The sequence below is a fragment of the Callospermophilus lateralis genome, chromosome 17 (assembly GCF_048772815.1).
Source record: "Callospermophilus lateralis isolate mCalLat2 chromosome 17, mCalLat2.hap1, whole genome shotgun sequence".
NCBI lineage: Eukaryota > Metazoa > Chordata > Mammalia > Rodentia > Sciuridae > Callospermophilus > Callospermophilus lateralis.
This window is the reverse complement of record NC_135321.1, coordinates 72,113,153-72,141,094: the sequence shown is the minus strand read 5'-3', so window position 1 is coordinate 72,141,094 and position 27,942 is coordinate 72,113,153. Positions and strand designations below refer to the sequence as shown.

At 51.1% G+C, this 27,942-nt stretch overlaps 1 protein-coding gene across 2 annotated transcripts in view; it reads left to right on the top strand.

The window, feature by feature from the left end:
- The window catches only part of Bicd2 (BICD cargo adaptor 2), a 47,610-nt gene extending 20,567 nt beyond the window's left edge, over positions 1–27,043 (top strand). The window contains exons 2-8 of one of the 2 annotated variants that reach the window (XM_076837351.1): positions 10,774–10,986; positions 16,091–16,243; positions 18,052–18,510; positions 19,228–20,268; positions 20,827–20,978; positions 22,957–23,167; positions 24,946–27,043. In XM_076837351.1, coding sequence (XP_076693466.1) covers positions 10,774–10,986; positions 16,091–16,243; positions 18,052–18,510; positions 19,228–20,268; positions 20,827–20,978; positions 22,957–23,167; positions 24,946–24,951 — 2,235 coding nt within the window. In that variant the 3' untranslated portion in view covers positions 24,952–27,043. The other variant, XM_076837350.1, reaches the window with a different exon arrangement.
- Positions 27,044–27,942: the final 899 nt, after the last annotated feature.

The following is a 27,942-nucleotide window of genomic DNA, read 5'->3' as shown; positions in this document are numbered from 1 at the left end:
ATACATGAAAGTGAAGTTTCTTTTTTAGATTATTCTGATGTTCTGTGTCCCTTTTTGATATCATTTTCTTCCAAAAAAGAAATTTTCTTGGAAAGAAGGTTGTGTCCTCAGTCCTGGTGTTGTCTTCTATGTTTGTACCAGTCCCAGTTGCCTGCCACTGTCACTGTGGGGATCCCAGATTTCTTGCTCTTTGCCTAATTGACACTTTTGTATAGTATACTAGGCTCTTTGGGTCATGAAAGGTTTGATCAACCTTTGATTGTGAATTAAATCTCTTAATGCTGTAAATTATTTATCTCATAGAAATAGTGTTAATGCACTGTTTCTTTTTATATTTTTATCAGCTTAATAGTCCTGAGTCCCATCTTGAATGTAATAAGATTTGATGCCATTTGGCTTCCTGTGGAATCAGAAATAGGTGAGGATTGCATCTTTACCCTGCTTCCCCTGCCCTGACCAGGAGTCTAGCAGTGGGTCCACCAGCAGGTGGTGCGTGGGCCCTACCCAAGCAGATGGTGCTAGGGTGGGTGGATGGTGCCATTCAGGGATTCTTGGGATTCCCAGGCCCAGCCATTCAGGAAGGTGGGCCCATCCTGGGTTCAGGCATGGTGGCCTTTCAGGAACAAGTGTTGGACTTGCCATCTGTGGGTGAGTGGTATTGAATCAACCCTGACAAAGGAGTGGAGGGATCCCAGCGTCATTGTGTAAACTGTTTCCTGGAACAAGCCTTTCCTCATCAGAATGCTGAGGCCAGTTCCCTGCCTTGGCAAATGTTGTGATTGCTACATCAGATGACCAACCTGGTTTAGGAAGAAAGAATTCCTGGGACAGCCCTGCCTGGAAGCCTGTTTCTTGCCCTGTTGGCATAGGTCTTCCTGTGGACAGTGTGTCTGTGGGGATGGGGTTGTGTTTAGTGTCTGACGTACACCTGTTTCCAGCTCTGCACAGGTTTGTCTGGAGACTGAAGGGTCAGCCTGTATGGCTGGGACAGGCACACTCTCTTTGTGCAGTATCCACAGTGCTCTCAACAGTGGACAGAGGGTGGGTGGTTTTCTTTTTTAAACGAAGAAACTGTTTCAGTAGGCATTGTCAGACAGCCAGGCAGCCCCTCACTCTGCAGAGCAGGGCATCTCCTCTGTGCAGGTGGACAGCAAGGATGTTTAGGACCTCTGGCATGTGGCCTTGAGGGGACTTGCAGGAACAGGCCAACCATGTGGCAAGTGGAGAGGGGCAGGTACTGACTTGGGAACTGCTCTTCAAGTCCTGTTAGTCTTCACAAGTGGACTGTAACAAAGTGTGGAGCCAGTGCCCATGCTTCCTTGGGACAGAGCTGACCTTCCTTATGCCCAACAGCCTTGTAGCCTGCTTTATAGAGGGGCACAGCAAGGGGTGCTCACCCGGTGAGTGGCAGAGCCAGGACAGGAGCCCAAATGATGTGACTGCAGGCAACTGGGACATGCTCAGGAAAGGATACTTCCTGCACAGCAGGTTGTCAGGCTGGGGTCCGCCTGGTGTGGCCAAGGAGGAGGGGAGGGGATTCCTGTCTGGAGGTTGAGAGGCCCTGATGTGAACCCAGCTCTCCTTGCTCCACCTTGCTCTACCTCTGTGCTTTGCCTATACTGTTTCCTCCATCTGGGGCACCTCCCTATCCCCCAGACTCTGATCAGCGGCCTTCATTTCCTCTGCACCAGGCTCAGGGTAAGTACGGGATGCCGCCTTTCCAGCATATGCTTACAGATTTTATGTAATGGACCATAGAAAGTAGCATGCAAACGAATTGTTCCAGGTTGGTAGAGATGCACGCAGGAGACAATTGGAGCATTGCAGATGCCAAAATCATGAGAGGGTAAGAACTGCTGCCACCTGTTCTATGGAAACACAGCTATTAGATGGTCAATGATGTCCCCTAAATAAAACTGAAGGAGGCATCTTGGTGTGAGAGTCTTGAAACCAGTAAGGTCCTGCTTTTAAACTGCAGGAAGCACTTACCAGCCCTTGACCATTTCTGTATTTGTTCTGCTTCTGTTTCTGGCTCTCAGCCTCTGTTCAGGACAGTGGGAACCAGAGCATCTGGTGTGGGCTGGGGCCTGGCCATCAGGCAGTTCATTCTGGAGCCATCCAGGCTCTCATTTGCTGCCCCTGACCTGGGTCGTTTGGGGAGGGGGATTCTCAGCATGTTGACACTGGGGTCCAGTGATGAGAACCTTGGCCACATCCTGAGTCAGACATGTGCTGACTGTTGGGGAGTTGACTCCTTCTGGGGTTCAAATGGAAGGCAGAGGAGAGCAGGGAGTGTGTGACTCCCTGAACTTGTATTTCAAGCCTCCTGTTGTTGGGGGCCAGGTGGGGCTGGTGGGGCTGCTGGTGTGGAGGCCACACAGGCTCTGTAAGTGAGTTGTTAACTGACTAAATCCTCACAACGATCACTGGTTGGAGGTATTATTATCTAGGTTACAGATGGGAAGTTGAGGCACACTGTAACTGGTGCCCATCATGGCCACTCATCTCTATGCTGCAGCTTATTTCAGTGATGGACCAGCTGAGGTGGCAGGGATGCTGACCGTGCCGCCTGCCCAGGACTGGGCGTGGGGATGCTGGGTTCACCTCATGCATGTGACCCTAAGGCCCTGTTCTGTCAGGCCCCTACTGTGGCACTGCGTCATTCTGTACTGTGGCCAGACCAGATATCCTTGGCGAGGCCCTAAGCTCTGTTGTGCCTCAGTTTCTCTGTATGCAAGGTGGGCACATGTGCTCGGTGCCCGTGGACCATAGCCTAGCTCACAGGCTGTGCTTGCTGTGCAGCAGCCGCTGTCATCACGCCGTGGTTTCCACAGGTCACAGACACTGCTGTCATTGAGAGATGAGGTCATCTGTCCTGTACTTGTGTGATTCAGACAGCCCTTAGGGTAAGCAAGGAGGGGATAGCCCCGGCCTGGATGGCCCCGACTGGACCCGCTGGGAGCTCTTGCAGTGGGACTCAGAGCTTGAGTGAGACTCCAGGCCTTGTGTGCTGGGGACCCACAGGCTGGCCCCACAGGTGAAGTAGGAAGGCCATAGAAACACAATGTTTGCAGAGGTCAGGTGCTGTTGTTCCCTTGTTGCTCCCCACTGTCCTGACTCTCCCCTTTGGCCTCCCTGGGGTCTGGTGTAGCTTTCCTTCCTGCCCAAGCTCTTTCCTCCACCTCCAAGCCCTCGAGGCTTCCTACTGTCTTCCACTGCCTTCAGAAGGACTCCTGGTGCTTTTCCCATGTGATTGCTTATGATGTTCCCTCATCCACCTCTTCCACCATGTTGATCTTCAAGTCCTGCCCCCAGACCCCCTGTGATTTATTTTTCTGTCTTGGAGCTTGCCTTCCATCTCTTGCCCCTGCACCTCCTCTATTCCGAGACCATCAGGCCCAGTGCGTGTCCTGTGGCCGTGTCTCAAGGGAGGATCCAGCCTCCCTAGCCATGGCTGGCCTGGCTCCCTGTAGGCACAGATGATTGCATCACGTCCATCTGGGTGTGGCTGACTAAAGACCAGCATCCCAGGGGGTGGGGAGGGGGCATGCATGTTGGCCAGGAGCAAACGTGGGCAGGCTCCTTCCTGAAGGCGCCTGGCTGGCTGTGACCTCATGCCTGGACTCTTCCAGCCCTGTTGGATCTTGCTGAACCTGGGCAGCTTCAGCACAGTGGGCAGGGTGTGTACTAGCAGCTCTGGTCAAGAGCTGCACCCTCCATAGAGCCCCTCGGAGCCATCACCAAGGTGCTGCCTCCTCACAGCCCAGATGAGTGCGCCCCTGTAGTCCAGGAGGGCAAGAGCTTTGAGCTTCCACCTGACCCCTTAGGATTGAACCCAGGACTTCTCGCCTCTACCACTGAGCTTTGTTCCCAGCCCAATTGCCCTTGAACTTGTGGTCCTCCTGTCTTAGCTTCCCAGGTCTCTGTGATTACAGGTATGTGCCACTGCATCTGGCTCTTTTCTTTGGGTTTCATTTGTTTGTTTTCTGGCTTTTAGTTTTTTAACTTTTTATTGAGGAAAAGTATACAGAGCATAAATCAGAAGGGGATTTTATTTGTTATTTTATGTGAATATAAAACATGTAATTTAAAAATGTTCACACTATAATATATAAAATAGCTATTAAGATGTACATAGTGTATTCTATGGCAGCCAAGTATCTTTTTTTAAAAACTCTTAGTTATGCTGTGGCTAAGACTTGTATCTTCACTCTTGGAAAAGCCCACATTCTGTCACAGGGATGTAAGGTCAAACTTAACAGCCCCACTTGTTAAACACTTGTATCAAGTCTTAACCAGGTTTATTGCAAAAGGACTCTGTATACTTATTTATCAGTTCTAGTACCTTAATAGCTACCTGACAACTCATTAAAACATAGAAACACGCATCCTGAGAAGCAAGAACATCAACCATCCTTTCTGCATATTAGCAACTTGTCACTCCTGAGGTCTGTGAGCAGTCACTTTTAGCTTTCATCCTGAGTGGAAGATGGAATGACTGAAGTGGAAATGCAATATATTATTAGCAGATTCTTACCAAAAAGGTGGAGGGGGGGGCAAAGTATAAATCAAAGTATTTTATAGAGTGTACTATACAACTCCATAAAAACTGTTTTCCCTTAAACTCTCTCCCCGTATCCAGCGAACCAGTTGGGTGTCTTTGGGCATGATAGTGGCTGTGAATGTGGGTGGCACACAGATTGGTGTCTTTAGATAAACCCGCCAGGTCCGCTTCACTAGCCTCCTGAAGCATACCTGCGGCCGCATTCTGAAACCTCAAGTCGGCTCTGAAATCCTGGGTGAAGCTGTCACCTGTCTCTGGGAAGGCAACTTTTGGATGAGAAGCTCTGGCAATTTCTGCCAACTGCAAAATTCTTGAAGTGTCAGGGTCCTGGGCTTGTAGTGGTGAGATTTTGTCACTTAAGTGGTGGAGGGAATGCTTTTCCTGGTAGTTTTCATGTCCAGCTGTTGGGGGCGGGGCAGGTTTCCCACCGGTGGCCTTAGGGGCAGTCTGATTGGTTCAGGCTGTTTTCTTCTACCCAACACCAAAACCTTGGACTGTGCTAAACTGTTGCCCAGTGAAGAATTGAGCTGCCAAGCAAGAGAACAGGGATGCCCCTATGAGTGACTGAACCGTTCAGTGCTCCCAGACATGTATTTTCACCCAACAAGCCTCAGATCAAGAATTAAGACCTTAAGGGGCTGGGGATGTGGCTCAAGCGGTAGCGCATGCGTGAGGTAGCCTGGCATGCGTGAGGCCCGAGTTCGATCCTCAGCACCACATATAAACAAAGATGTTGTGTCCACCGAAAACTAAAAAAAAAAAATAAAAAAAAATATTAAAAACTCTCTCTTAAAAAAAAAAAAAAAGAATTAAGACCTTAAATCTCTCAAGTGTCCTCCAGGCACTGACCCTCCCTGTCCCAAAGGGTCACTTCTAACAACCTAAGTAAGCTTTACCTATTGAAACTTTATATAGAAACTTTATACAGATCTGTATGTAAAGTACATGCAGCTTATACTATAGTTTTCTGTTATCTTTCACTTTATATCATAGGAAATAAATCTCTGTTGTCTGTAGCAATATCCATTTTTCATTTCTGCATAGTATTCTATTGCATGAATATATCACAATTCATTGATCCTTTTTCTGTTTACTTGGAAACTTGCTGGTATAGGCTTTTTAAAAAAAATATTACTTTAATTGTAGATGGACACAATATCTTAATTTTATTTATTTATTTTTATGTGGTGCTGAGGATTTGAACCCAGTGCCTCACGCGTGTGAGGTAAGCACTCTACCACTGAGCCACAACCCCAGCCCCTGATACGGCCTTTTGTAAATAATGTTCCTATAAATGTGTTTTTTTCAGGGTTCCTCTCTAGTACATGCCTAGGAGTGGTAATGCTGGATCAGAGAACAGGTGCATGTTTAGCTTTAGTAGATACTGATTTCCTAAGTGTTCCTACAAGTTGTAGTCCCACACTAGATTAGGAGAGGTCCTGGAGTTTAGGCAAAGTTGTGTCCTAGTATTCCACTGATGCTGCCGTACGTTTTTTGAGCAACTGAGGGAAGAAGTGAATGCACAAGCACCAGCTGCAGAGTACAGTTCTGACTGGGTCAGCTGACCTTTCCTCACAGAACTCATCAGATGCCAGGCTGTGCCTGTGGTTCCTGGGCTAGTTTTTTAAAGATGGAAACTGAAGTCATTGGACTTGTCTTTTTTTTTCTTTTTAATTTTTTATACCTTTATTTTATTGATTTTTTTTTTTAATGTGGTGTTGAGGATCAAACCCAGGGACTCGCATGTGCAAGGTGAGTGCTCTACCTGAGCCACAACCCCCAGCCTGTCTTTTTTTCTATAGTAGGCATTTAGTCTTATAAATATCTTAAGTACTTGTTTATTGACATGCCTAAATTCTTATTTACATTTCATCTGTATTTAGTTAAAAATACTTTCATTTGGGCCAGTGTTGTGGCACATGGCTTGGGAGTTTGAGGCAGGAGGATTGAAAGTTAAAAGGCAGCCTCAGCAGGGGCGCTAAGCAACTCAGTGAGACCATGCCTCTAAATAAAATACAAAATAGAGCTGGGGATGTGGCTCCATGGTCCAGTGCCCTTGAGTTCAATTCCCAGTCCCCTGCCCCAATACTATCATTTGACACATGGGTTACTTAGAAGTGTGTTATTTAGTTGCTAAATATTTGGGGATTTTATAGAAATCTTTTATTAATGTAGATATTCACATGTCCCAGCATCATTTGTTAAAAAACTATTTTTCTATCATTGAATTATTTTTGTACTCTTGTCAAAAAATCAACTGAGCATATGTTTAGGGTTTATTTTTGGATGCTGTCTGTTCCAGTGGTCTCTGTGTCTATTGCGATTCCATTACTACACTGTTTTAAACACTATAGCTTCATTTTATGTTTTAATATTAGAAATTATGAGCCCTCCATCTTTGTTACTTTTTCAGCATTCTTCTAGCTATTCCAGGACCTTTCTAATTCCATGTGAATTTTAAATTTAGCTTTTCCACTTCTTAAAAAAGTGGCTTTGGAGTTTTGATAGGCATTGCATTGAATCTTAATTTAATTTTCTTTTAAAGAGACTTAAATAATGAGAACAAGTCTTTTACTTTGACCAACAAAGTTAGCCATTTCTGGTGTGTTTCATTCTTCCTTGTAGGTTTAGATTTCTGTCTGGTACCATTTTTCTTCCACGTGAGGGATTTTACTTCCATGCCTTGTAAAGCAGGTCTGTTGTTGGTAAATTCTTTCGGCTTTTGTGTGTCTGAAATCTTCATCTCACCTTGTTTCTGAGCAACATCTTCTGGGGGTAGTGGTCTGGTTAGCAGTTGCTGTGCTTTTTAGGATATTGCTCCGTTGTCTCTGGCTTGTCATAGAAATCTGCCATCATCCTTTCTTTTTTCCTTTGTAAGGCATGTATTCTCTGCCTGATTTTAGTATTTTTGTCGTCACTGGCTTTGGACAATTTTATGTCAAACCTCAGTATAATTGTCTTCATGTTGTACTTGGGGTTGACAAGATGCTGATATTTATGGGTTTATAATTTTCATTAAATTTTGGAAAATTTATAAGCTATTTGTTGGGCGGGAGTCATTTTTGTCTTCAAATATTTTCTCTTTGTCCCCTTTTCTTCTCCTGTGTTTCTCCAGTTACCCATGCCATAGGCCCCTTGAAGTTGTCCCACCCTTGACTGGTACTCAGTTTTGTTTGGTTTAATTTTGGGTAGTTTCCTAGGGTAGTTTTGGGCAGGGTTCAGAGTTAATCTTCTTCTGCACAGTGGGTCCGCTGTTAATACCTATTTTTCTCCTCAGAAGGTCTGTTTGATTCTGTTGAATCTTCTGTCCTTGCTTAGCATGATGTACCTTCCCCAGCTCTTGACTTGGGGGACTTGGTTCTGGTACCCTACTTCTCGGCCCAGCTACTCCTTCCATGGCCACATTACCACTCAGTGCTATTCATTGATGTTTCTTCCCTAGCTTGGTTTGCTGTGGATCTCACCTGGTTCTTCAGCTTTGTTCTATGATGTAGTGGCTAGGAAACAATGATTCTTTCAGGGTTTGTCTTTATTTATTATTTAATTTAATTATTGTTATTATTATTATTGACATTACTGGGGCTTGAACCCAGGGTCTCTGTACCACTGAGCTACAGCCCTAGCCCTTTTTATTTTCTATTTCAAGACAGGGTCTTGATAAGTTGCCAGGCTGGCCTTGAACTTGGCAATCCTCCTGCCTCAGCCTCCTGAGTTGCTGGGACTACAGATACATGAGCCGGCCCAGTGTTTGTCTTTATCCTTTGCTGTGCCATACCAGAGCAGCGTTTAATCCTGACTGATTTTTGCCAGTCCTTGGAGGGCTCCCTCTGGCCAGTTCTGGTGGGAACTTGGCTCTTGTTTTCAGACTTTGTGAGTGGTGGGGATTGTTCCCTCTGGCCCCTGTGTGTCCTTTCTCCTGGCTTCCTCAGCCTGTGCTGACCATCCCACCATCCTTGTTGAAGACTCCTCTGTGCACAGGTCTGCCTCCTCTGCCCGGCCTCCTGTCGTCCAGCTCCCCCTCCCCCTCCACAGGCCACCACTCCTCCCCCCACCCCAGGCAACTTTTCTGTACCATGACCGGGAAGTTTCTCCTGTGGGGTGAGGACCATTGTGTAGCTTCTATCATCTTGTCACTCATTACCTGGTGCCAATGACCTGATAAAACCACTACTTATTATTCATTCATATTATTTCCATCACTGTTCAGTTTTTTAAAAAAATTTTTCACATAGGAAGTAGATTTGTTCCCTGTGGCCATCATCTCTGAATTAGAGGCTCTGTTACTTTGAGTATGCAAAGCCATCTGGTGTACCCGAAGGCTCCAGGCTGGGAGCTTGGATGGAAGAGGAGATTCAAGGTCCAGGTCGGCAGGCCTGGACTTGACCGGTGTGTCACAGCGTGTATCCATCGCACTCCAAGAAAGCCTCTGAGATGTCTGCAGTTCCAGTTTCAAGTTTGTGGGTGTGTCCCGAGCTGCACAGGTGCTGGCATCCAATCCATGCAAGTCAGACCCTGCTGGCCTGGCACTGCCCTGTGCTGGCCTGTGGCCTACAGCCACCCCTTATCTAATGAGGGACTTGGGGCGGGAACTGTCACTCAGGCCAGAAGCCCTGGGTTGGGGCCAGTTCCATGTCTAGCTTCCCTTCCCGTGTCCTGCACTGGGCAGCCAGCTTGGGTCAGGTGCTGTGCAAATGTAGCATTTTGTTACTTGGGCCCTTCTTGGGACCGGCATGAGAGTGCGGAACAGGAATCACAAAGACGAGCACAGAGCATTGCTGGGCTGAGGGCAGGTGATCATGCCCCTGTCCCCTTGAGAAAGGATGGATGACATGAACATCCATAGATCTGCTGTAGGCGTGTCACAGTGTGAGCCCCAGGCCTCCCCATGCAGTCCCAGAGCCATCCCTGGTTGTCTTACTGGGCTGTAGTGTCTCTTGGTCCGTTCCAGTGCTCCCCGCAACATGGGACATACAGCACGTGGCTGCTCCTGGGTGTGCTTGCAGGCAGGGTCCTCTGTCCTTGTGATGACCTGAGGTGGGCCTGTCTTCCCTCTCCTCTTGGCTCCACTCTGGGCCCCATGGAACCTGATGCTCAGACCAGACCTTTTCGCTGGTCCCTGTCGGGAGGGAAGTGGGTTGCCCTCTGTTTCAATTAATGGATGTTAGAAGTCACCTGCTTGGTAGCATCCTTGTGTAACACAGCTTTGTACATTCTCCCAGTTGCTTTCTTGGGCTGAATTCCTAGACTTAACGATAAATAGTAAAGGAAGAAATTGTTCTTTTTTAAGACCCCCCCCCCCAAAAAAAAAATCATCCATTTTCTTGCTCTTTAGTAGCCCTTCTCTTGATTTCGTTTCATGCCGTGGGCCTGGTGTCTTGTAAACAGAGGAGGGAGCAGGGAGGACACCTGCTGAGTGTCTGGCCCCTCACAGGGGCACAAAACAGGAGACTAGGCTGGCCAGGGTCCTTAGGACGGGTGTGGGCATGGCACAGCTGCTGACCTCAGAGTGTGGACAGACTTGGGTGTCCCGGGTTAGGCCGGCCCATTGTTGGTTGCTCTTACTTAGGGGTTTCTCTCTGAGCCCCAGGGCTTCTCTGTCTGGGACACAATGGTGTCTTCACCTCTGGGTCTGCACACACTGTGCTGGGCTCTCTGGCTGTTTTTTACCCCATTGCCATCCTTGGTTTCTGGGGTTCTGACTGCTCAGGTTTCTTTCAGAACAAGTGAAGGGGGATGGGTCAGCATTAAGTGGCTGGGTGGGAAGATTCCTTACCTCTTGTGGGGGGTGGGAAGTGCACTTCCCTGAGCCTTGGTTTCCCCATTTGGAGTGGGGAGGAAGTCAGGGTTGTGTGGATAGCCTTGGGGTTGTTCCCCATTGGATCAGCCAGGCTTATGGTGTCTGACTCCTGATGGATCTCAGGAGCTTCCATGTCAGCCCCAAGGATGAGGCCTGGCACTTGGTCCCACTTAGAGGGAGATCCTGCCACACTTGTCTACATGATGTCCTGAACCCAGAACCCTGTTACTGTCCACACTGCTCCTAAGACCCTGTTGGTGTTCATTATGGTGAAGCGGGCTCGCACACGCACCACACAGCACCTCCCACACTGAGGCCCTCACCCCTGGCCTGCTCTCCTGCAGTGAGATCCTCTCCTTGGTTCTGTGGTCCGGGGACAGCAGTGTCATGAGTGTCTTATCTCCTGATACAGGCATTTGGACAGGCGCACACAAACCACAAGAAGGTGGCTGCAGATGGTGAGAGCCGCGAAGAGAGCCTGATCCAGGAGTCGGCCTCCAAGGAGCAGTACTATGTGCGGAAGGTGCTGGAGCTGCAGACGGAGCTGAAGCAGCTGCGCAACGTCCTCACCAACACGCAGTCAGAGAATGAGCGCCTCACATCGGTGGCCCAGGAGCTGAAGGAGGTTTGCTGGTTGGGGGGTACTGTCTGTCACCTGTGATAGTGGCACTGCATGGCAGGTGTGCCTTGGTGCTGTCTGGCTTTTGTGACTTCTTCCAGGTTCCCCCCTTTCCTCTGGTCTTGTTCCCCACAGCTCAGAGGTGAAGGCATGAGCACTTCAGCATCTGGGTTGTGTCCACCTTGCTGGTGAGGCAGGTGCCCTGAGAAGGCCCAGACCAGAGAAGTGATCAGCCTTTTGTGGAGCCCAGGTCTGGTGCCCACAGTGTGCTCCCCTCACTGGGCACTCCCTTACCTGGGGAAGGTTTTATTTCTTCAGGGCGAGACCATTCCTGGAAGGTAGGCCTGCACCAGAGGAGGGTGGTGTCAAAGGAGAGAGCTGCAGGCCTTAGTGAGGACCCTGGAGGAGCCATGGTCCTATTTGTGGTCTGGTGGCCATAGGGATAAAGATGGGTCTGAGAACCTGGGAGACGCCTGGCAGTGGTGAGTCCCTATGATCAAGGCGAGGGTGTGGACAGACCTGGGCGTCCCGGGTTAGGCCAGGGACTCTGTCACCAGGAACAGCAGCAGACACAGAAATTCCCACATGAGCTGCAGTCCTGATTGTGGCCTGAGCTTTTAGCCTCCAGGTTCCCATGGAGATGGGTGGATACTAGCTGTGTTCTTCACTGGGCCTCAAGACCTGGACAGAGCCTTGTCTTCAGGGTCAGCCTCAGTTTCCCACCTGTGTACCCATGTAGTTTCTAAAGCCCTTCAGGGGACACCCGTCTTCTTTGACCCCATATCTTTCAAGGACTTTTGGGCCTATTTTAGCTGTGAGAGCCCCACCCTGGGCCTGCTGTAGCTGTAAGACCAAGAGGTCAGCAGATCATGGGGTACCAGGGTGTGCAGCAGCCAGGGCCCCATAGGCAGCTCGCAGCCCAGCATCCAGGAATTTGGGGACACTGGCCCTGGGGCCAGTGAGCTCTGGGGGCCTGGGGAGGAGCTGGACCTGGGGGACAGCCCTCAGATTCTAGCCACAGTGGTGACATAATTTCCCTGGTAAGTGCTGCTCTGGTGAGGGTGGGAGATGAGGCCATCCCAAGGGGGAGACTAGCCACATCTGCCCCTGCTGCCATCCCTTTTATTCTGGCTCCTCTTGTCCTGCAAAGCCAGTGCAGGGGTGGGCAGGGGCTCTCTACAGTCCAGCACATCACACCGCCTTCCTTGGCAGCAGAGAGGGCTGGGAGACCCTTGCTGGGCCGGAAATGAGTTCAGTGAGTCAAAGACGGGAGGGGCGGGAGAGGGCTGCTGTTCCTGTTCGTGGCTCAGAAGGAAATCCTGAGTCTCCCTGTGTACCCCTGCCCTCATTTCTTTGGGTCCCCACCTCTGTCCTTGGTCCTTGTGCCTGTGGCACTCTGTCCTCTTGGGCTTGGCCTCCTGTGTACCTGGCTGGGAAGGCCCCCCGCCCCCGCCCCGTGTCTGGACTCCCCCCATTCCTAGCCACTCTCAGCTCCTGTCTCTCTGCTGCTTTTGTGTCCTGGTCTGAGCCACTGCTAAGCTCCTTTGTGGCCATGGCACGACTGTCCTCTCTCAGTGCCTGAGGCTTGTGCCTTCATGGGTTGGAGAGGGCACACTTGTGTCTTCCACCCACTGGTCTTGCGGGCCCTCAGTTTGCCCTTTTTTGACCCACTACCTTGCCCCTGACAGCTTCTCTGATCCCCGCACCCTGCCCAGTGACTACTGGTTAGGTGTCTGTCCTCCTCCACACCCAGCACCCTCTGAGAACATGTGAAACTTCATGATACCAAACATGCTTAAACCTGTGTCTGATCCTTCAGACCTGGTCATCCTGGTGACCCTACCAGTGTCCTGTCACACATGAGGAAACAGGCATGTGAAGTGGCTCTGGGGTTCTGTCTCCTGATGTCTGTGCTGTGTGGGGGACCTGAGGTGGACATCTTGTCAGCTTTCTGGGGGGTTCGGGGCCCCTGGTAGGTGGATGAGCATCTTAGGAATATTCTGGACAGGATTGAGAGGGACATGGCCTCATTTCCCAGATGGAGAAGCAGAGGCCAGAGAACTTCATGCAGGCAGGGAGAGCAGGGCCCCGTGCATACACTAAGGCCTAGAGAGCTGCCGGGGCTGCCTTGTGCCATCAGGGCAGACATAGTGTCCTGGGTGGGTGGGGTTGGGGACTCTGGGGGTTCAGTAAGGAGGATAGCCAATACCCCTGCATACTGGCTCTTGCTGGGTGGTTCCAAGGAAGGGAAAGCTGGGATGGAACCCAGCTGGTTGGGTCTAAGTCCGTGCCCCTGCCCTACCCAACCAGTGTAGTTCTTCACAGAGCAGAGCCTGTGCTCTGTAGCATCTCTGTTGTGCTGATGTCACACCAGCTCACCTGTCACAAGGTGTTACCTGGGGAAAGCTAACCCTCCAGTGGCCAGTCAGAGCCTGCTTGAGCTCTCTGCAGTTGGGTGTGTGCTGGGTGGTGGTGCCAGGCAGCAGGCCAGCTGAATCTTGCTGCCCACGCGGGTGTGTCAGGGATGGAAGGAAGCATGGTTGCCCTGGAATGAAAATGCAGGTGTTTGGGTGTCCTCACTGCCATGTGGTATTGCCAGGCCAGTGCGTGACTTGTGTATGCCTCTGTGTTCTTGTGTCTTACCACAGGGCCACCTACCCATAGGCCTGCATGGGCCCAAACACTCTTGACCAGCAGAAGGCTCTGTCATGGCTAACACCCTGGATTCCCTGCCTAGTGATGGTGCAGAGGCAGAGCTTCTAGAGTGTTCTGCCATGGCCAGGCTGGTGGACAGTGCTGAGGACTTGCACAGATGGCACAGACAGGGCCACAGCAGTGCAGTACTCCCTGTGTCTGGGGTCCCTAGTGTTACCAGGCTTCCAGCCTGGCCATCTGCTGCTGTCTTCAGTTGGGCAGCTCGCCGTCTTTCTGCCCCTCCCCTGAAAACACCTCCAGCCCTTCTCTCTCACCACCTAGAGGATCTCCTAGGTCTACCAGTTTTGATGCACAGACCTGGGGAGTTGATGGGACTGAGGACCTTTCTCTCGGCCCCCATTCCACCTGAGCAGCCAGCCATGTCCACCTGTCTGAGCACTGCTGCATGCCATGAGCATTAGCAGAGAAAGGGCAGGGGTTGGGGAGCACTTCTGGCAGAGGGGCCTGAGCCCCCCTGGAACATGAAGAGCCTGGTGCTTTGGTTGCATGGCACCTCCAGGCTGTCGAGAGGGGCCTGTGGTCCTTCCTGTGGCTGTGCTGGGGCTGTTTTCTCTCCCTCCATCCCAGCACCTGCCTCACCCGCCTTCTCCTCCTGCCTGAGGTTTTGTGAGACTTGGCCTTCTCTTCCTCTCTGTGTGTTGTCCCTTTCTCTTGGTGTTGGCTCTGGTGCCTCCTTGGGTTACCTCATGAGAGGGCTGTGTGTCGCTTTGTCATAAATTTTAAATATGATCTTTGTTCTGAGTGGTAAGCATTTATTTCTCAGTGGATCTTATATCCTGACTCCCCCTTCCGTGGCCTTCCTTGTTTCTTTCTTTCTCTTCCTCTTGTGTGGTCCTGTTTCATTATACTGACCCAGCGCTGCTGTTTTGTGTGTGCCTGCGTGGCATCTTGAAGTCTCATCAGTAAGGTGTGAGCCCTTCAGATGAACGCATGATAAAGTGACTAGAAGCAAATCCCACATAAACTGTGAGTGGGAAGCATCAGTGAGGACAGAGCTTTGGGTCCAGGGTGGGAACAGGGCTTCTGGTTAAGGGCTCTGGAGCAGGGGCATTGTTAGCCTGGGGATGCCACCCGGGCACTAGGAGCAGGGGACAGGAAGGGAGTAGAATGCAGGGAGGGGATGGAGGCTTGTCTGGGTGTTGATTTTGCACCCAGGGAACATTGGCAGTGTCTGGAGTCACCTTCAGATAATACAGTGCAGGAGGGGCTGCATCTGGTGGACAGAGCTCAGGGAGCTGTTGAGCGGACCCTGCAGCGTCCAGGGCAGCCCCCATCACCAACACCTGGCCCCGAGCATCTTTAGGGCTGAGGTGGAGGCATGTGGTTCCAGGCACGTGATGTGGGCATTAGCAGGTTGAGAACTCCCGCAGTCTGGGTTGCCTCATGTTTACCCGAGCCCTGCGCAGGCCTCTCCCTTTCTGACTCCTCACAGGTGACTTGGAGCCCAGAACAGGCTTTGTTGAGATTATGCACACCCTATGCAACTTATCTACTTACAGTATGGGATCAGGAGTTTTAGCAAATATTTACAGATGTGGGCCTTTCGGTAGTCCTTTATTTATTTATTTTTTGTGTAGTGCTGGGATTGAGCCTAGGGCCTTGTACATGCTAGGGAAGCCCTGCACCACAGAGCTACACCCCCAGCCCTTAAAGTCAACTTCAGAAGATTTTATCGCTTCAAAAAGAAACCCCATTCACAATCAGTCCCATCCCCCCTGGCACCCACTAATTCACTTTCTGTCTATGGATTTGCCTGTTCTGGACATTTCATATAATGGATTCATACAACGTGTGGCCTCTTGTGACTGGCTTCTTTCACTCAGTAGAATGTCTTCAGGGTTCATTCGTGTTGTAGCAAGCATCAAGACGTCATTCCTTATTTTGGCTGAATACCATTCCATTATATGGATAGACCACATTTTGTTTACTTATTCACCCGTTGATGGATGTTTGGATTGCTTCCACCTTTTGACTGGGAACATTTGTGTTCAGGATTCTGTGTGGATGTGTGTTTGTTTCTATAGGTTAACTGTTTGAGCAGATGTGTGCCATAGCATCAGCATTTACTAGCCCACCAACGGGATGACCCCATCTTACAGATGGAGCGCTGAGGCTCAGAGCAGGCTGAGTCACTTGCCAGGGGTTCCTTGGCTTTGAAGGGCTGAGGGGATCTGACTCAGGACCATGTGCTCTTCCCTACACACCATACTGCCTTGGGCTGCTTCTCCCTGTCAGGTGGCCACACTGGTGCCCAAGGGACTGGATCCTAACTCCTGGTGCTATGGTGTGCCATGTGTGTCTGCCTACACTGAGCTCCTCTTATGCCACTTACAGGCAAAAATGGTGGGGCTGGCCACAGAGGTCACTCATGCCCACATTTTTACTGCCCTGGCAGATCAACCAGAATGTGGAGATCCAGCGCAGCCGCCTGCGGGATGACATCAAGGAATACAAGTTTCGGGAGGCCCGCCTGCTGCAGGACTACTCCGAGCTGGAGGAAGAGAACATCAGCCTACAGAAGCAAGTGTCTGTGCTCAGACAGAACCAGGCGAGTCAGAGGGTGTGGGTGGGCACACAGATCAGCTCTGGGTCTCTGCCCTCTCGCTCACCCCTGTCCTCTGTCTCCTTTCTCTCTCCACGCACCTGAGGCCCAGAACCAGCACACTACAGTGGAGGCAGGGGATGCAGCCAAGAGAGCCTCAACTCTCCAGGGCCACAAAACAAAGCCTGTGGCTGCAGTGTCTGCTGACCGTCGGCCAGGCTGAAGTGTAGGGAAGAGAACAAGAGAGGATAGAGTGGTGGCACCAGAACCCTCTAGGCTCTGTCCCCTCGCGGGTGCTGACATGATGCCTGAAATATTGCCATGCCTCCACTTGCGGCAGGGATGAAGAGGGCCCTCTCTATGATGACACAGGTGCCCGGGCTCTGGGGACCACTCAAGGCCTGAATGTGCCTCCCCCTCTCTGAGAGCCACAGCCCTGCAGAGAACTTTTTCTCAAGAAATTCTAAACTTTGCTCAGGACTGCTTTCCTCAGAACCCCTCTCCCATCCAGCTCCTCTCAGCAGAAGGTGTTACTATCAGTAGCCCAATATTTATATCCTGGGTGAGCAGCTTGTGTGTTTATGCCACAGTCTGTGTTTACAAAGGCAAGTGGGGAGCAGATTATGCTCCCCAGGAACTGTAAGGACAGCTCACAGGCCCTGTTCTGCAGTGACAGCTCATGCCTGCATGTGGTAATAGCAGTTGTCCACGAGTGGGTATCGTTTGGTCCTTGGTCATTACTGTCTGTAGAAGCAGCCCATAGCATCTGAGGAGGAAGTTGCGAGTGGGAGAGACCCTGTCTTTGATGAAGTCACCCCTTTCCCCAGCATTCCTCCCCTACCAGTTTTGGACACTGAGGTTCAGGTCTCCACCTCTTGTGAGCACACCCTAGAGTACGATGCCACCTGTCCTGTCCAGAACCCATGGATTCATTCAGTTCTTCATTTTATTGGTTTTTTTTTTTTTTTTTGGTTTGTTTTTGAAAAAAATATTATAGACTAAGGCATGTTTTTTAAAATTGCCCAAAAGTGGATAAAAAAATTGTCTAGATGTCCTGACTCCTCACATTAAGCATCAGTTTATGTCTTCTCTTTTCCTGTTCACTGCAAATACATTTTCAAATCAATGAGACTGATTGTGCTTTCCACCCACCCTCTAATTCCCAGGGACCTTCAGTTCTGAGGGCTTGGTGCTGAGACATTCTCCTTCAGGGGAATTTCAGTTCCTTCATTTTGAAATAATAGCCATAGCACACATAGGAGTATATATTTTATGTGCCTTAAGATCCTTGGTTGGCTATTAATGTTAACTAAGTAATTTTATAGATTTTTTTTAATTGTAGATGGACACAATATTTTAATTTTACTTATATGGTGCTGAGGTTCAAACCCAGTGCCTCACACATCCTCGGCGAGCGCTCTACCACTGAGCCACAACCTCAGCCCCAATTTTGTAGAATTTTAATCAACACACTTGGTGATATTTTTAAGAAACCTTGTAGAAATTTGGCAGCATAGATGCGTGTTCTCAGGGACATAACAGCGCAGGCTGCCCGTGTCTGGCGTTGGTGTTGCCCACCCTCATGGTTCCTGCTAGTGGGCTGGGTGTTTCTGTGCATGTGCGTCCCATGCCCTGGAATGCTCTTGGCATCTACATCCCTTGATGGAGTAAATGGCACTGGCCTCTGCCTCCTCTGCAGGATGGTGCTTCACCATCAGGGTCACCTCACATTTTGTGGTACATTCTACTGATCTGTCAGACCTAAGCAGGGCCTCCAAGTCACCTTGACGGGGAGTATTAATGCTCTTTCTCAGGTGGAGTTTGAGGGCCTCAAGCATGAGATCAAGCGCCTGGAGGAGGAGACTGAGTACCTGAACAGCCAGCTAGAGGACGCCATCCGGCTCAAGGAGATTTCAGAACGGCAGCTGGAGGAGGCTCTAGAGACACTGAAGACAGAGCGGGAGCAGAAGAATAGTCTGCGCAAGGAGCTGTCGCACTACATGAGCATCAATGACTCCTTCTACACCAGCCACCTGCAGGTCTCCCTGGATGGCCTCAAGTTCAGTGATGATACTGCTGCCGAGCCCAACAATGATGCCGAGGCCCTAGTCAATGGCTTTGAGCACGGTGGCCTGGCCAAGCCATCACTGGACAATAAGACATCCACACCCAGGAAGGATGGGCTGGCACCCCCCTCCCCCAGCCTCGTCTCTGACCTGCTCAGCGAGCTCCACATCTCTGAGATCCAGAAGCTGAAGCAGCAGCTGGTGCAGGTGAGCAGGCAGCCCGCCCCCCCCCCCCCCCCCCCGGCCTGGCAGATCTGCACGCACCACCACAGCTGGGCTCTCCTGGCACCTCACTAATGTTAATTTACTCCCACTGATTTTAAATGGTGTCATTAGCATGACTGAAACTCCAGTAGAACCAAGTGGAGTCCCAAAGAAGGAGGCTCCTGATTATTAGGTGAGGTTTGACACCTTTTGCTCATATTGTTCCTCAGTACCCATATAGTGTCCCGGTGAAGTGCATAATGCTGGCAGGTATTACATGTCCCCTCACTCCAAAAGACCACAAGCCACAGTGACAACAGGGCCATGTGTGGGCTTATCTCCTGGGAGATTGCTCTTGATGCAGCAGATAATCAGGTGCCTTCCACAGTGTGGGGCAGGACAGTTGGCAGAGCCCTTGTCATTCAGAGCAGAGAGCTAGGGCAGCGAGAGTCCCCATCAACCTGTTCTGCCAACTTGTTGCTCTGCATTCTGAGCTTACTCTCCTTCAGCAGGGGTGGAGGGAGCCCTCAGGGATGACCACCATTGCTGGGGATGGGAGCATTCTGAGGATCTAGTGCAAATTCTGTCCACTTTGTACCCTGCATGTTGCTGAAGGCCTGGTCAGGGAACCCCCAGGCCCATCCTGGCACAGACCAGGATGTATTGCTGGGCCACCCTGGAAGTCCTCTCACAGGTTCTCCTGCTGTTGTGCCTTTGCAGATGGAACGGGAGAAGGTGGGCCTACTGACCACACTGCAGGACACGCAGAAGCAGCTGGAGCAAGCTCGGGGAGCCCTATCTGAGCAGCATGAGAAGGTGAGCCGCCTCACAGAGAACGTGAGCGCTCTGCGGCGCCTGCAGGCCAGCAAGGAGCGGCAGACAGCCCTGGATAATGAGAAGGACCGCGATAGCCACGAGGATGGTGACTACTATGAAGTAGACATCAATGGGCCCGAGATCCTGGCCTGCAAATACCATGTGGCCGTGGCCGAGGCTGGTGAGCTCCGTGAGCAGCTCAAGGCACTGCGTAGCACACACGAGGCTGCTGAGGCCCAACACGCAGAGGAGAAAGGCCGCTATGAGGCTGAGGGCCAGGCACTCACCGAGAAGGTCTCCCTGCTGGAGAAGGCCAGCCGCCAGGATCGGGAGCTACTGGCCCGGCTGGAGAAGGAGCTGAAGAAGGTGAGCGATGTGGCTGGTGAGACGCAGGGCAGCCTGAGCGTGGCCCAGGATGAGCTGGTCACCTTCAGTGAGGAGCTGGCCAATCTCTACCACCACGTGTGCATGTGCAACAATGAGACTCCCAACCGTGTCATGCTGGACTACTACCGCGAGGGCCAGGGTGGGGCCGGCCGCAACAGCCCTGGCCGCACCAGCCCCGAGGGCCGCGGGCGCCGCTCACCCATCCTCCTGCCCAAGGGGCTGCTGGCCACAGAGGTGGGCCGAGCAGATAGTGCAGCTGGGGACAGCAGCCCCTCACCCAGCTCTTCACTGCCGTCACCCCTGAGTGATCCCCGCCGGGAGCCCATGAACATCTACAATCTGATTGCTATCATCCGCGACCAGATCAAGCACCTGCAGGCTGCCGTGGACCGCACAACAGAGCTGTCCCGGCAGCGCATTGCCTCTCAGGAGCTGGGCCCTGCTGTGGACAAGGACAAGGAGGCGCTCATGGAGGAGATCCTCAAGCTGAAGTCGCTGCTCAGCACCAAGAGGGAACAGATCACCACGTTGCGCACTGTGCTCAAGGCTAACAAGCAGGTGAGATGGGACTGGCCTGGTGAACGCTTCTTACCCTGGTCTCCAACCTCCTCCTGCTGCAGGGCCTCTTGGGCTTCCCACAAGATAGGACTGACTCTGTGTCAGTGTAAGCTCCTGCCTTCTGCCTGTCAATGGCTCCCAGCTAGAGGGTGGAATGGGCGGGCACACTTGAGGGTCCCTTCAACCAGAGCAGCTTGGCTAGTAAAAACTACCGCCGAGCGCCTTCCACCAGCTCTGAGGTGGAAGTAAAATGTGAGGACCCAGCCTGATTGCCCTGGAGAGAGCCATGTGGACTTTGTGGGATCCCCAAGGCAGATTGTGGGGTGCACAGTCTTCCTATACTGGTGAGGATAGTGAGTGGAACTCAATGAGGAAAACTGAAATGAGGCATGGCTGCTGGAGCCTGTCCCCAGGGGTCCATGGAAGGAGGTGTCTCCCAGGTAATGTTCTTTGTGGATGCAGTACACCTGAGACCCAGGGTGCCCCTGTGAACCTAAAGCATTTCCAGGACAGCCTCACACCCTTCACCTACTCGCCCTGCACCTGTCTGTCCCTTAGACGGCTGAAGTGGCCCTTGCCAACCTGAAGAGCAAGTATGAGAATGAGAAGGCCATGGTGACTGAGACCATGATGAAGCTACGTAACGAGCTCAAGGCCCTCAAGGAAGACGCGGCCACTTTCTCCTCGCTGCGTGCCATGTTCGCCACCAGGTAACTGCAGCACCCACAACCCTTCCTTTTTTTCAACCTCTCCCTGCCTGAGGCCCACAGCCCTGCTGGCCTGGCAGGGCTCGTGTCCAGCATCTTCAGGGGCCAGTGCAACTCAGGGTTTGGGGAGGACTGCCCCAGTCCATCCCTGGCATATGGCTCAAGTTGGTGAGAAGGAGGAGTGAGAGATACAAGGACCTGCAGCATCAAGGTCCCCAGCTGTCTGTGCCTCAGCTTCCCGAGCGTCTCGTGGGCAGGTGCCCAAGTGGGAACATGCCTGGCGGGGACCATGTGCTGACGTTCATTGAGGGTGTGCAGTCCTTCCCCTTCTTGTCGCTGCCTGGCCTGGCCCCAGCAGCCCAGTTCTGTAGGCTCTTTCTAATTTTGCTATTAGTGAAAACCTGGTAGGTTCAATTAGTTTTGCTGTGAGTATAAGGAAGCTCAGGAGCAAAGGGACCAAGTGGAATGAGCTTTGTGGATAAAAGGGATCCAAGAGTTACAAGTGCTAACTCAGGTCCAGTGGATAAGTCCTGAATTGTGTTGTAAGGCTCATAACAAAGAGTTCAAGTTTGTAGATCCCCCACACTGCCTATTATGAGGGTCCTGGGATAGTCTGAAGGCCACTCTGTGTTTACACCCCTCCCAGGCTGGAGGAGATCAGATCCCAAGATTGGAAAACAGGTGGCCTGCCTTTTACCATTCAAAGGCAGACAGCACCACCTGCTGGTAGGTGTTGGGATAGCATTGGGGGGATATCTCCACCCTCCAACCCCTCAGAACCTGGTCAACCCAGCCATTTCCTATGCTGGATGAGAAAGTGGAGATGCTGAGGGTTGACAGGATGGGAGCTGTGCCAGAAACTGCTTCTTGTATCCCAGGCCAGTCACTCCCAGTTTCTCAGGCTTCCATGGGGAGGCCCTGCCAGGGTAGACAGGGATGAGAAGAGTTCCAGGGTTTCTCTAGAAGTTTCTTGTCTTCCTGGGATGTAGGAAAGTTCTTGGGGAAGGGTCAAATGACTCCTTGGCATATGGCATGTGGACCCTAGTCTTTTTAACTTGTTTTATTTAAAGACCTGACTTCAAGGGCTGGGGCTGTAGCTCAGTTGGTAAGGTGCTTGCCTTGTATGCACAAGGCCCTGGGTTCCGTCCTCAGTACCACCATAAATATAAATAGAGACCTGACTTCAGATGGACCCAGAGTTCTAAACCTGTGAGTAAGGCAGTGCAGGTATGTTACTGAGAGGGTGCTGGCAGAGGGTGGTTCACAGTAGGTGGGCACCCAGAGGGCAGGGATGTGGGACGGGCATGGAGGGGCTGTGCTCAGTGCATGGCATGTCTCCCACCATCCTGTAGCCCTGAGGCTTAACCTGCCTGATGTCTCAGCACTTCCCCCAGGCCCTCATGGGAGAGGGATGCCAGGAACAGAATAGAGTAGGTGTTTCTCTTTCCTCCCCAGCCTGCACCTGGGTGGGGCCAACGTGTCACAGTAGGTGGAGGCCCAGGTACCGGGATGGTGTTGGGTACAGAATTCACATGTTCCTTTCCCTGGCCCTGGGTGTTGTTCAGCACGAACTTGCCAAGTACCAGCAGTGTGCTTACTGTGGGAACAAGCCCAGTCCTGCCTTGGCTTTATTCTCAGACCCTGAGAGCCAGTGATGTCTTAGGTACCTGAACCACCTTGTGGCCTTAAAGTCAGAAGAGCCAAATTGCTCAGGGTCATAACCTTTTTATAGGAATGTCTTTTAAACAAATGGCAAAATAGCCCTTTCCCCTGCCCCAAAAAGGCAAGACAAAATTTAAACCAACTTTACAGGGCTGAGCTGCCTGGGACCGAGCACCTCTCTGACCCTAGTCGGGACTCCTGCCCTTGCTAGAAGAAATCAGAACTTGTCTCGTCCCTCAGCTCCCACCCCAACTCAGCGGCCTCGTGAGGGACAGCCCTCCCCTGCCTGGCCCTTTAGCTGTGCTCTTGGTCCCCATAGATGTGACGAGTATATCACACAGTTGGATGAGATGCAGCGGCAACTGGCCGCCGCGGAGGATGAGAAGAAGACACTTAACTCCCTGCTGCGCATGGCCATCCAGCAGAAGCTAGCGCTGACCCAACGGCTGGAGCTGCTCGAGTTGGACCACGAGCAGACCCGACGGGGCCGTTCCAAGGCCACCCCCAAGGCCAAGCCAGTCACCCCGAGCGTAAGTCACACCTGTGCCTGTGCCAGTGACAGGGCTGAGGGCACTGGGCTCTCCAACCAGGTGTTCTGCAGTGAGAAGCACAGCATTTACTGTGATTAGGGCTGTGGGGGCGCCGCACGCTGCAGCTAACGTCTGCTTCACCTCAACTAACCCAGCAGCAGCGGGACAGCGGTGCTAGGCCGGTCTTAACGTGACTAATGCACAGAGGGCAGGATTCTAGCCGAGCAGCAGCGTGGGGCACATCTGTCACCAGGATGCTCCTGTGAGCTTTCTGTCGCTTCTTCCTCCTCAGCCCCCTCAGGAGCTCCTGGTGTCAGCTGTTGTCTTGGTGGGATCCCAGAGGTGGGGGTGGAGCTGTGCTCCATTACTGAAGACAAGTGCAAGAAGTGTCTTTCGGGGCCCCAGGCACTATCGGGAAAACGCAATGGAAAGAGTCCCGGTCCCGCTCCCTTGGGACCCACAGAGGGGCAGAACCTGAATTGAAACTTGCATGTTCCTCGCATGTGTCTAATGTTAGCACCTGAAAGCAGTCGTAGAAGGTTCTGGCATCCAGCCTCGGGATGGCTCTGTGGTTGGCATAGTTTTAAGGAAAGAGTTATGTTGTAGTCTTTTGCAGGATCTCACTGCAAATCACATTCAGGACAAAAGTACAGAATTTCATCCCCAGACCAAGAGAAGAGTGGCCCTGAGCTCCTGCATTCTGCAGACAAGACTCACGTCTCAGACACAGCTGACTGTGGGTAGCACAGGAGAGCAGAGCTCAGCAGCCCTGGTTTCTGAGATTTACATGGTGGTCTGGTGGCCCTGTGAGGTCCCAGTTGGCAGGGCCCAAGGCCTAGGGTTTCCTTTTTTAATAAGAAAAGTGTTCCAAGTGCCTGGTCAGTTCTTGGTCCTCCGTGTGACGCCTGTCCTGTTGTATTTGGATAACCCGGGCTGCCCATTTTCAGGCCTTCCTCCCAGGGAGTTTCCGACCTGAAGAAGCAGGGCTTTGAGAACTACAGCCTGAAGTCTGAGCTGCCAGCGGGCTCGGCTGTACTGCAGGATACAGGTGTAGCAGAGCCCAGCCTTGTTCTGGGAGAGCTTTGCATGGTCCCAGGGCTGGTTCCCTGGCTGGCAGGTAGGAGGTGTGTGGTTCTCTATTTAGTGCAATTTGGGGATGGTGACAGAGGAAAGCTAGCCAAGGGCTTTCTTATATGGGGAGGCTCTGTCCGTGCCAGAGCAGTGGCATCAGGCATCTGAGTTCACACGTTCTGAAGCAGAACTCTTCTTAGTATTTTTCTCCTGATCCCTTTCGGGGGCAGCTGGACCTGAGGCTACTGTCTGCTCCCGATTGCTGCTTCCCTAAGGGAAGGGGACTAGCGTTGCCTGGTGCGAGGCCATGTTGTCCTCACACAGCCGTCTGCCCACCACCCACTCTTCTCTTTGGTGCCGAAGGTGGCTCGGTCTCCTCTGGATTCTGGACACCACACAGTGAAGAACAGCTGGGGTGCAGAACAAGCCATGTGTCCCCTGCATGACCATCCTGGGGATGGCTGCCCGCATGCCCACCCACCTTCTTCCTTGCTGTCTCCTTGCCAGGCCAGCACGCAGCTTCTCTTGTACTTGTAATGGGCTTTGCGGGCACTCGGAGCCACCAGTCCCCCTAACACACACGCAGGTCTCCCTCGCCAACTAACGGGCTCGCACATGCCCAGCACGATCAGAGTTTTAGTTGTCGAGTGAACAGGAAGCAACAGGTGACCAATTTCTAACTCTTTCTTGTTTTCTCCCATTTTCAGCTGTAGAGTAGCTGCTGGGGAGGACGTGGCTACCCGGCCCTGTCACACCGCAGCCCCTTCCCCTCCCCTCCCATGGCCATGCAGAGGAAGGAAGGGCAACCTAAAAGTCCACTTAGAAACGTTTTGGCTATGCCACTGCAATTCTTTTCAAAATAGCATTCCCCGAGGTTTTAATGGGAGTAAAAAAAAAAAAAAAAGCTTTAATATTGAGAATGCTGCGAGCTACTGCCTGAAAAGTCCTCTGCTCGGCCGAAGAACCTGCTTCCACAGCCCCTGCAGGCTTCTCGGAGCTCATGGGAACGCCCACCACGGGCCTCCTTAGTATACACGTTCCTTTTTTATCCGATCAACCTGTGCACTTTTGATATTTTGATTTTATACTTGCTTCCTTGATTCCTCGCGTAGACAGTCTCAGATGCCGTGGTCTGTGGTCGTGGTCCTGTAGCTGTCCGTCTTAGCTCCTGGTGTGTTGATCTGGTGTCAGCACGAGACAGAGCTGTGTGCTCCGTAGTGTGTAGCTCTAGACTGAAAAGGAGGCTTCAACCCAGCAAGGAGCTCAGCTCGTGTATCCACGCTGTGGTTCAGCCTTTTAGGTTTTACGGCGTTATGGCTCATGTTTGAAATTACAGATTTAAATGCCATGTTCATTAAGAAATCCAGGGTATTTCGATTCTGGGGTTTTTCATATTGTATTATTATTATTCTTAGGAATAGTTCAATGTAACAAGAAGAAAACTTGACCTTTGCTCTGGTTAAAACAGTAATAGGCACTTGAAAAAAAAGATAAATTATTGAATGAGTAGTATTACCTACAAATTCCAGAATTGTCTGGGTTTTAGGACATTGTGAAGCATGACTGATTAACAGAATTTTATACAACTGTACCAGTGAAATTCCAAATTGGAATTGTTTTGTTACTCTGGTTGTTGTGCCAAATTGTGGTACACTTAGAAAATTCTACAGTTGTCGATTTTTTGGGTGTTCTATTTCAACGCCTTTTTGTTAGTAATCATTGCCAGTAGTGCCTTCATCAGTTAAGGGAGGTGTCCCAGCGAAGTTGATTCTCTACAATGTGCAGTGAAGAGCTAATTGGGAATGCTGAAGGCCAGTGTGGACCAACAGGTGGGAGCGGCACTCACCTCACACCTGTACCTGGGCATCTTCATTGAGGGAGAGAAAACAGTGATTGTACAAAATTCTGTTAGTCAGTGATTCTTTACTTGCAAATTCAGGGGCTTAGAAAACAAAACCACAAAACTTTGAGTGTGTTTTGGGAACCAAATGGACTTTATGGGACAAGCTAAGCAAGCTGTACGAACACCACGTTTGTGAAGAGCTGAGGGCGTTGAGAGAGCCGGCGTAGTCGGCATGTGAGTGGGGGACGAGGGTTAGCCATAGTATTCTTTGCAAATGTGAAAACAAGACATTATATCTTCTCTTGCTTGGTGTAACTAATCACTGTTAATTTCAGGAAACAGAACTCATTAAAGCTCCTTAGCAAACCAGGTCTGCATCCTGTTCTGTTTGCTGAGTGAGGTTCACGGGTGTGATTAGATTGGTACTATTGGAGGAAGAGAAGCTGTCCTCCATCCTCCAAAAAAAGGGACAAATTGTAATAATATAAATTGCAAGAATCAAAGAATTCTGTTTCCTGGAATGAGCATTTCTTATTCCTAGTTGTTGGGACTCCTATTTTTACCTTCTGTTACAGTGTTGATTCATAAGAAATATTGTTACATTTGAGATAACTTCATCTGTATGGGGTATTTATTTGCAATGATGTCTAAGTACTGTATTTTTTCTGTGCATTACCTTAGTGTCAGAATGTTGGTCTTTATTTTAAAGTCATATGCATGTCTTCCTGCCAAGGAACCTTTACACAGACCCAAACAAACAAACAATAATAAGCAAATGCCTTCAATTTCTGAGAAAATGAGGCAGAGCATGGAAAAGGAATAGGAAGGAGAAATTAATTGAAACTCTCTGGACACAGACATGTGACACGAATATCTACAAAGCCAGCACGCATAGGAACAGCGGGCCTGGGTAAAGAGTCACGTTGGTAGGACCAATAAATAAAGAATAATAAAAAGATGAAGCACATCGCTCGCTGTCTGTGGTTGCTTTGACCCCTGTTCTGAGTGACTGGTTCCTGCAGCACACAGTAAGGTCAGCACCTCAAAGCCCACCAGCCTATCGGGTAACCCTGGTTCTGGGAACTGGAAAAAACATGGGGGTCCATCCTCTCAGGGGTGTGGGGAGGAGACAGTCAGGCATATCCCCCAGGGTCCAGTCGGCACTGAAAATATCCGCCAAGGCCACCAGGATGTACTGTATTTGCACAGATGATGACTTCGCGTAGCCTGCGTGTGGAAGCAGTGGTTGGATAATGTGGAAGCCTGGCCGGCTCTCTGGACCAGGAGAGCATAGATTCAGGCAACGAGGGTTACCTGTTTAACAACACAGAGCCTGTTTAACTGGGGGAATGTTCAAAGGTAAACTGGGAGCACTGGAATGATTGCCATGGGTGTGGGAAAAGGGAACAGTGGCCTAGCTGCAGGGACCGTAGATACCAGGGTACACTGTGGTTTCCTCTTGAGAACCTCACTCTGCAGAGGATCATCCCAGCCTCGTCTCCCTCTAGGACCCCTCTTTAGTAGCAGTGCCATGACCTGTTTTCAGTGAACTATTCTTTCTGGTTGAACAGAAGAGACTGTTGTTCCAGTGGGCCCAGGAAAAGTTTGAACAGACCCTTCAGCTGATCTGGAGGAAGACCTTAAAGGGGAGGGAGGCCTGAGGCACCAGCGCCCAGTGGGCAGTCCTCTTTCCAGGGGGTTGGTCTGAACCCTCAGCCCCCACCTGTGTGTGCCACCTGCTGCCATCTGGCTACTTTCGCTCCTTGGGGCATTTGATTCACACAAGCATCTGGACACTGAGCCTGCTTCCCCCATTCTGGGTCTCCCATTGTAGGGGAGGAGTGACAGCCTCAGTGGTGGC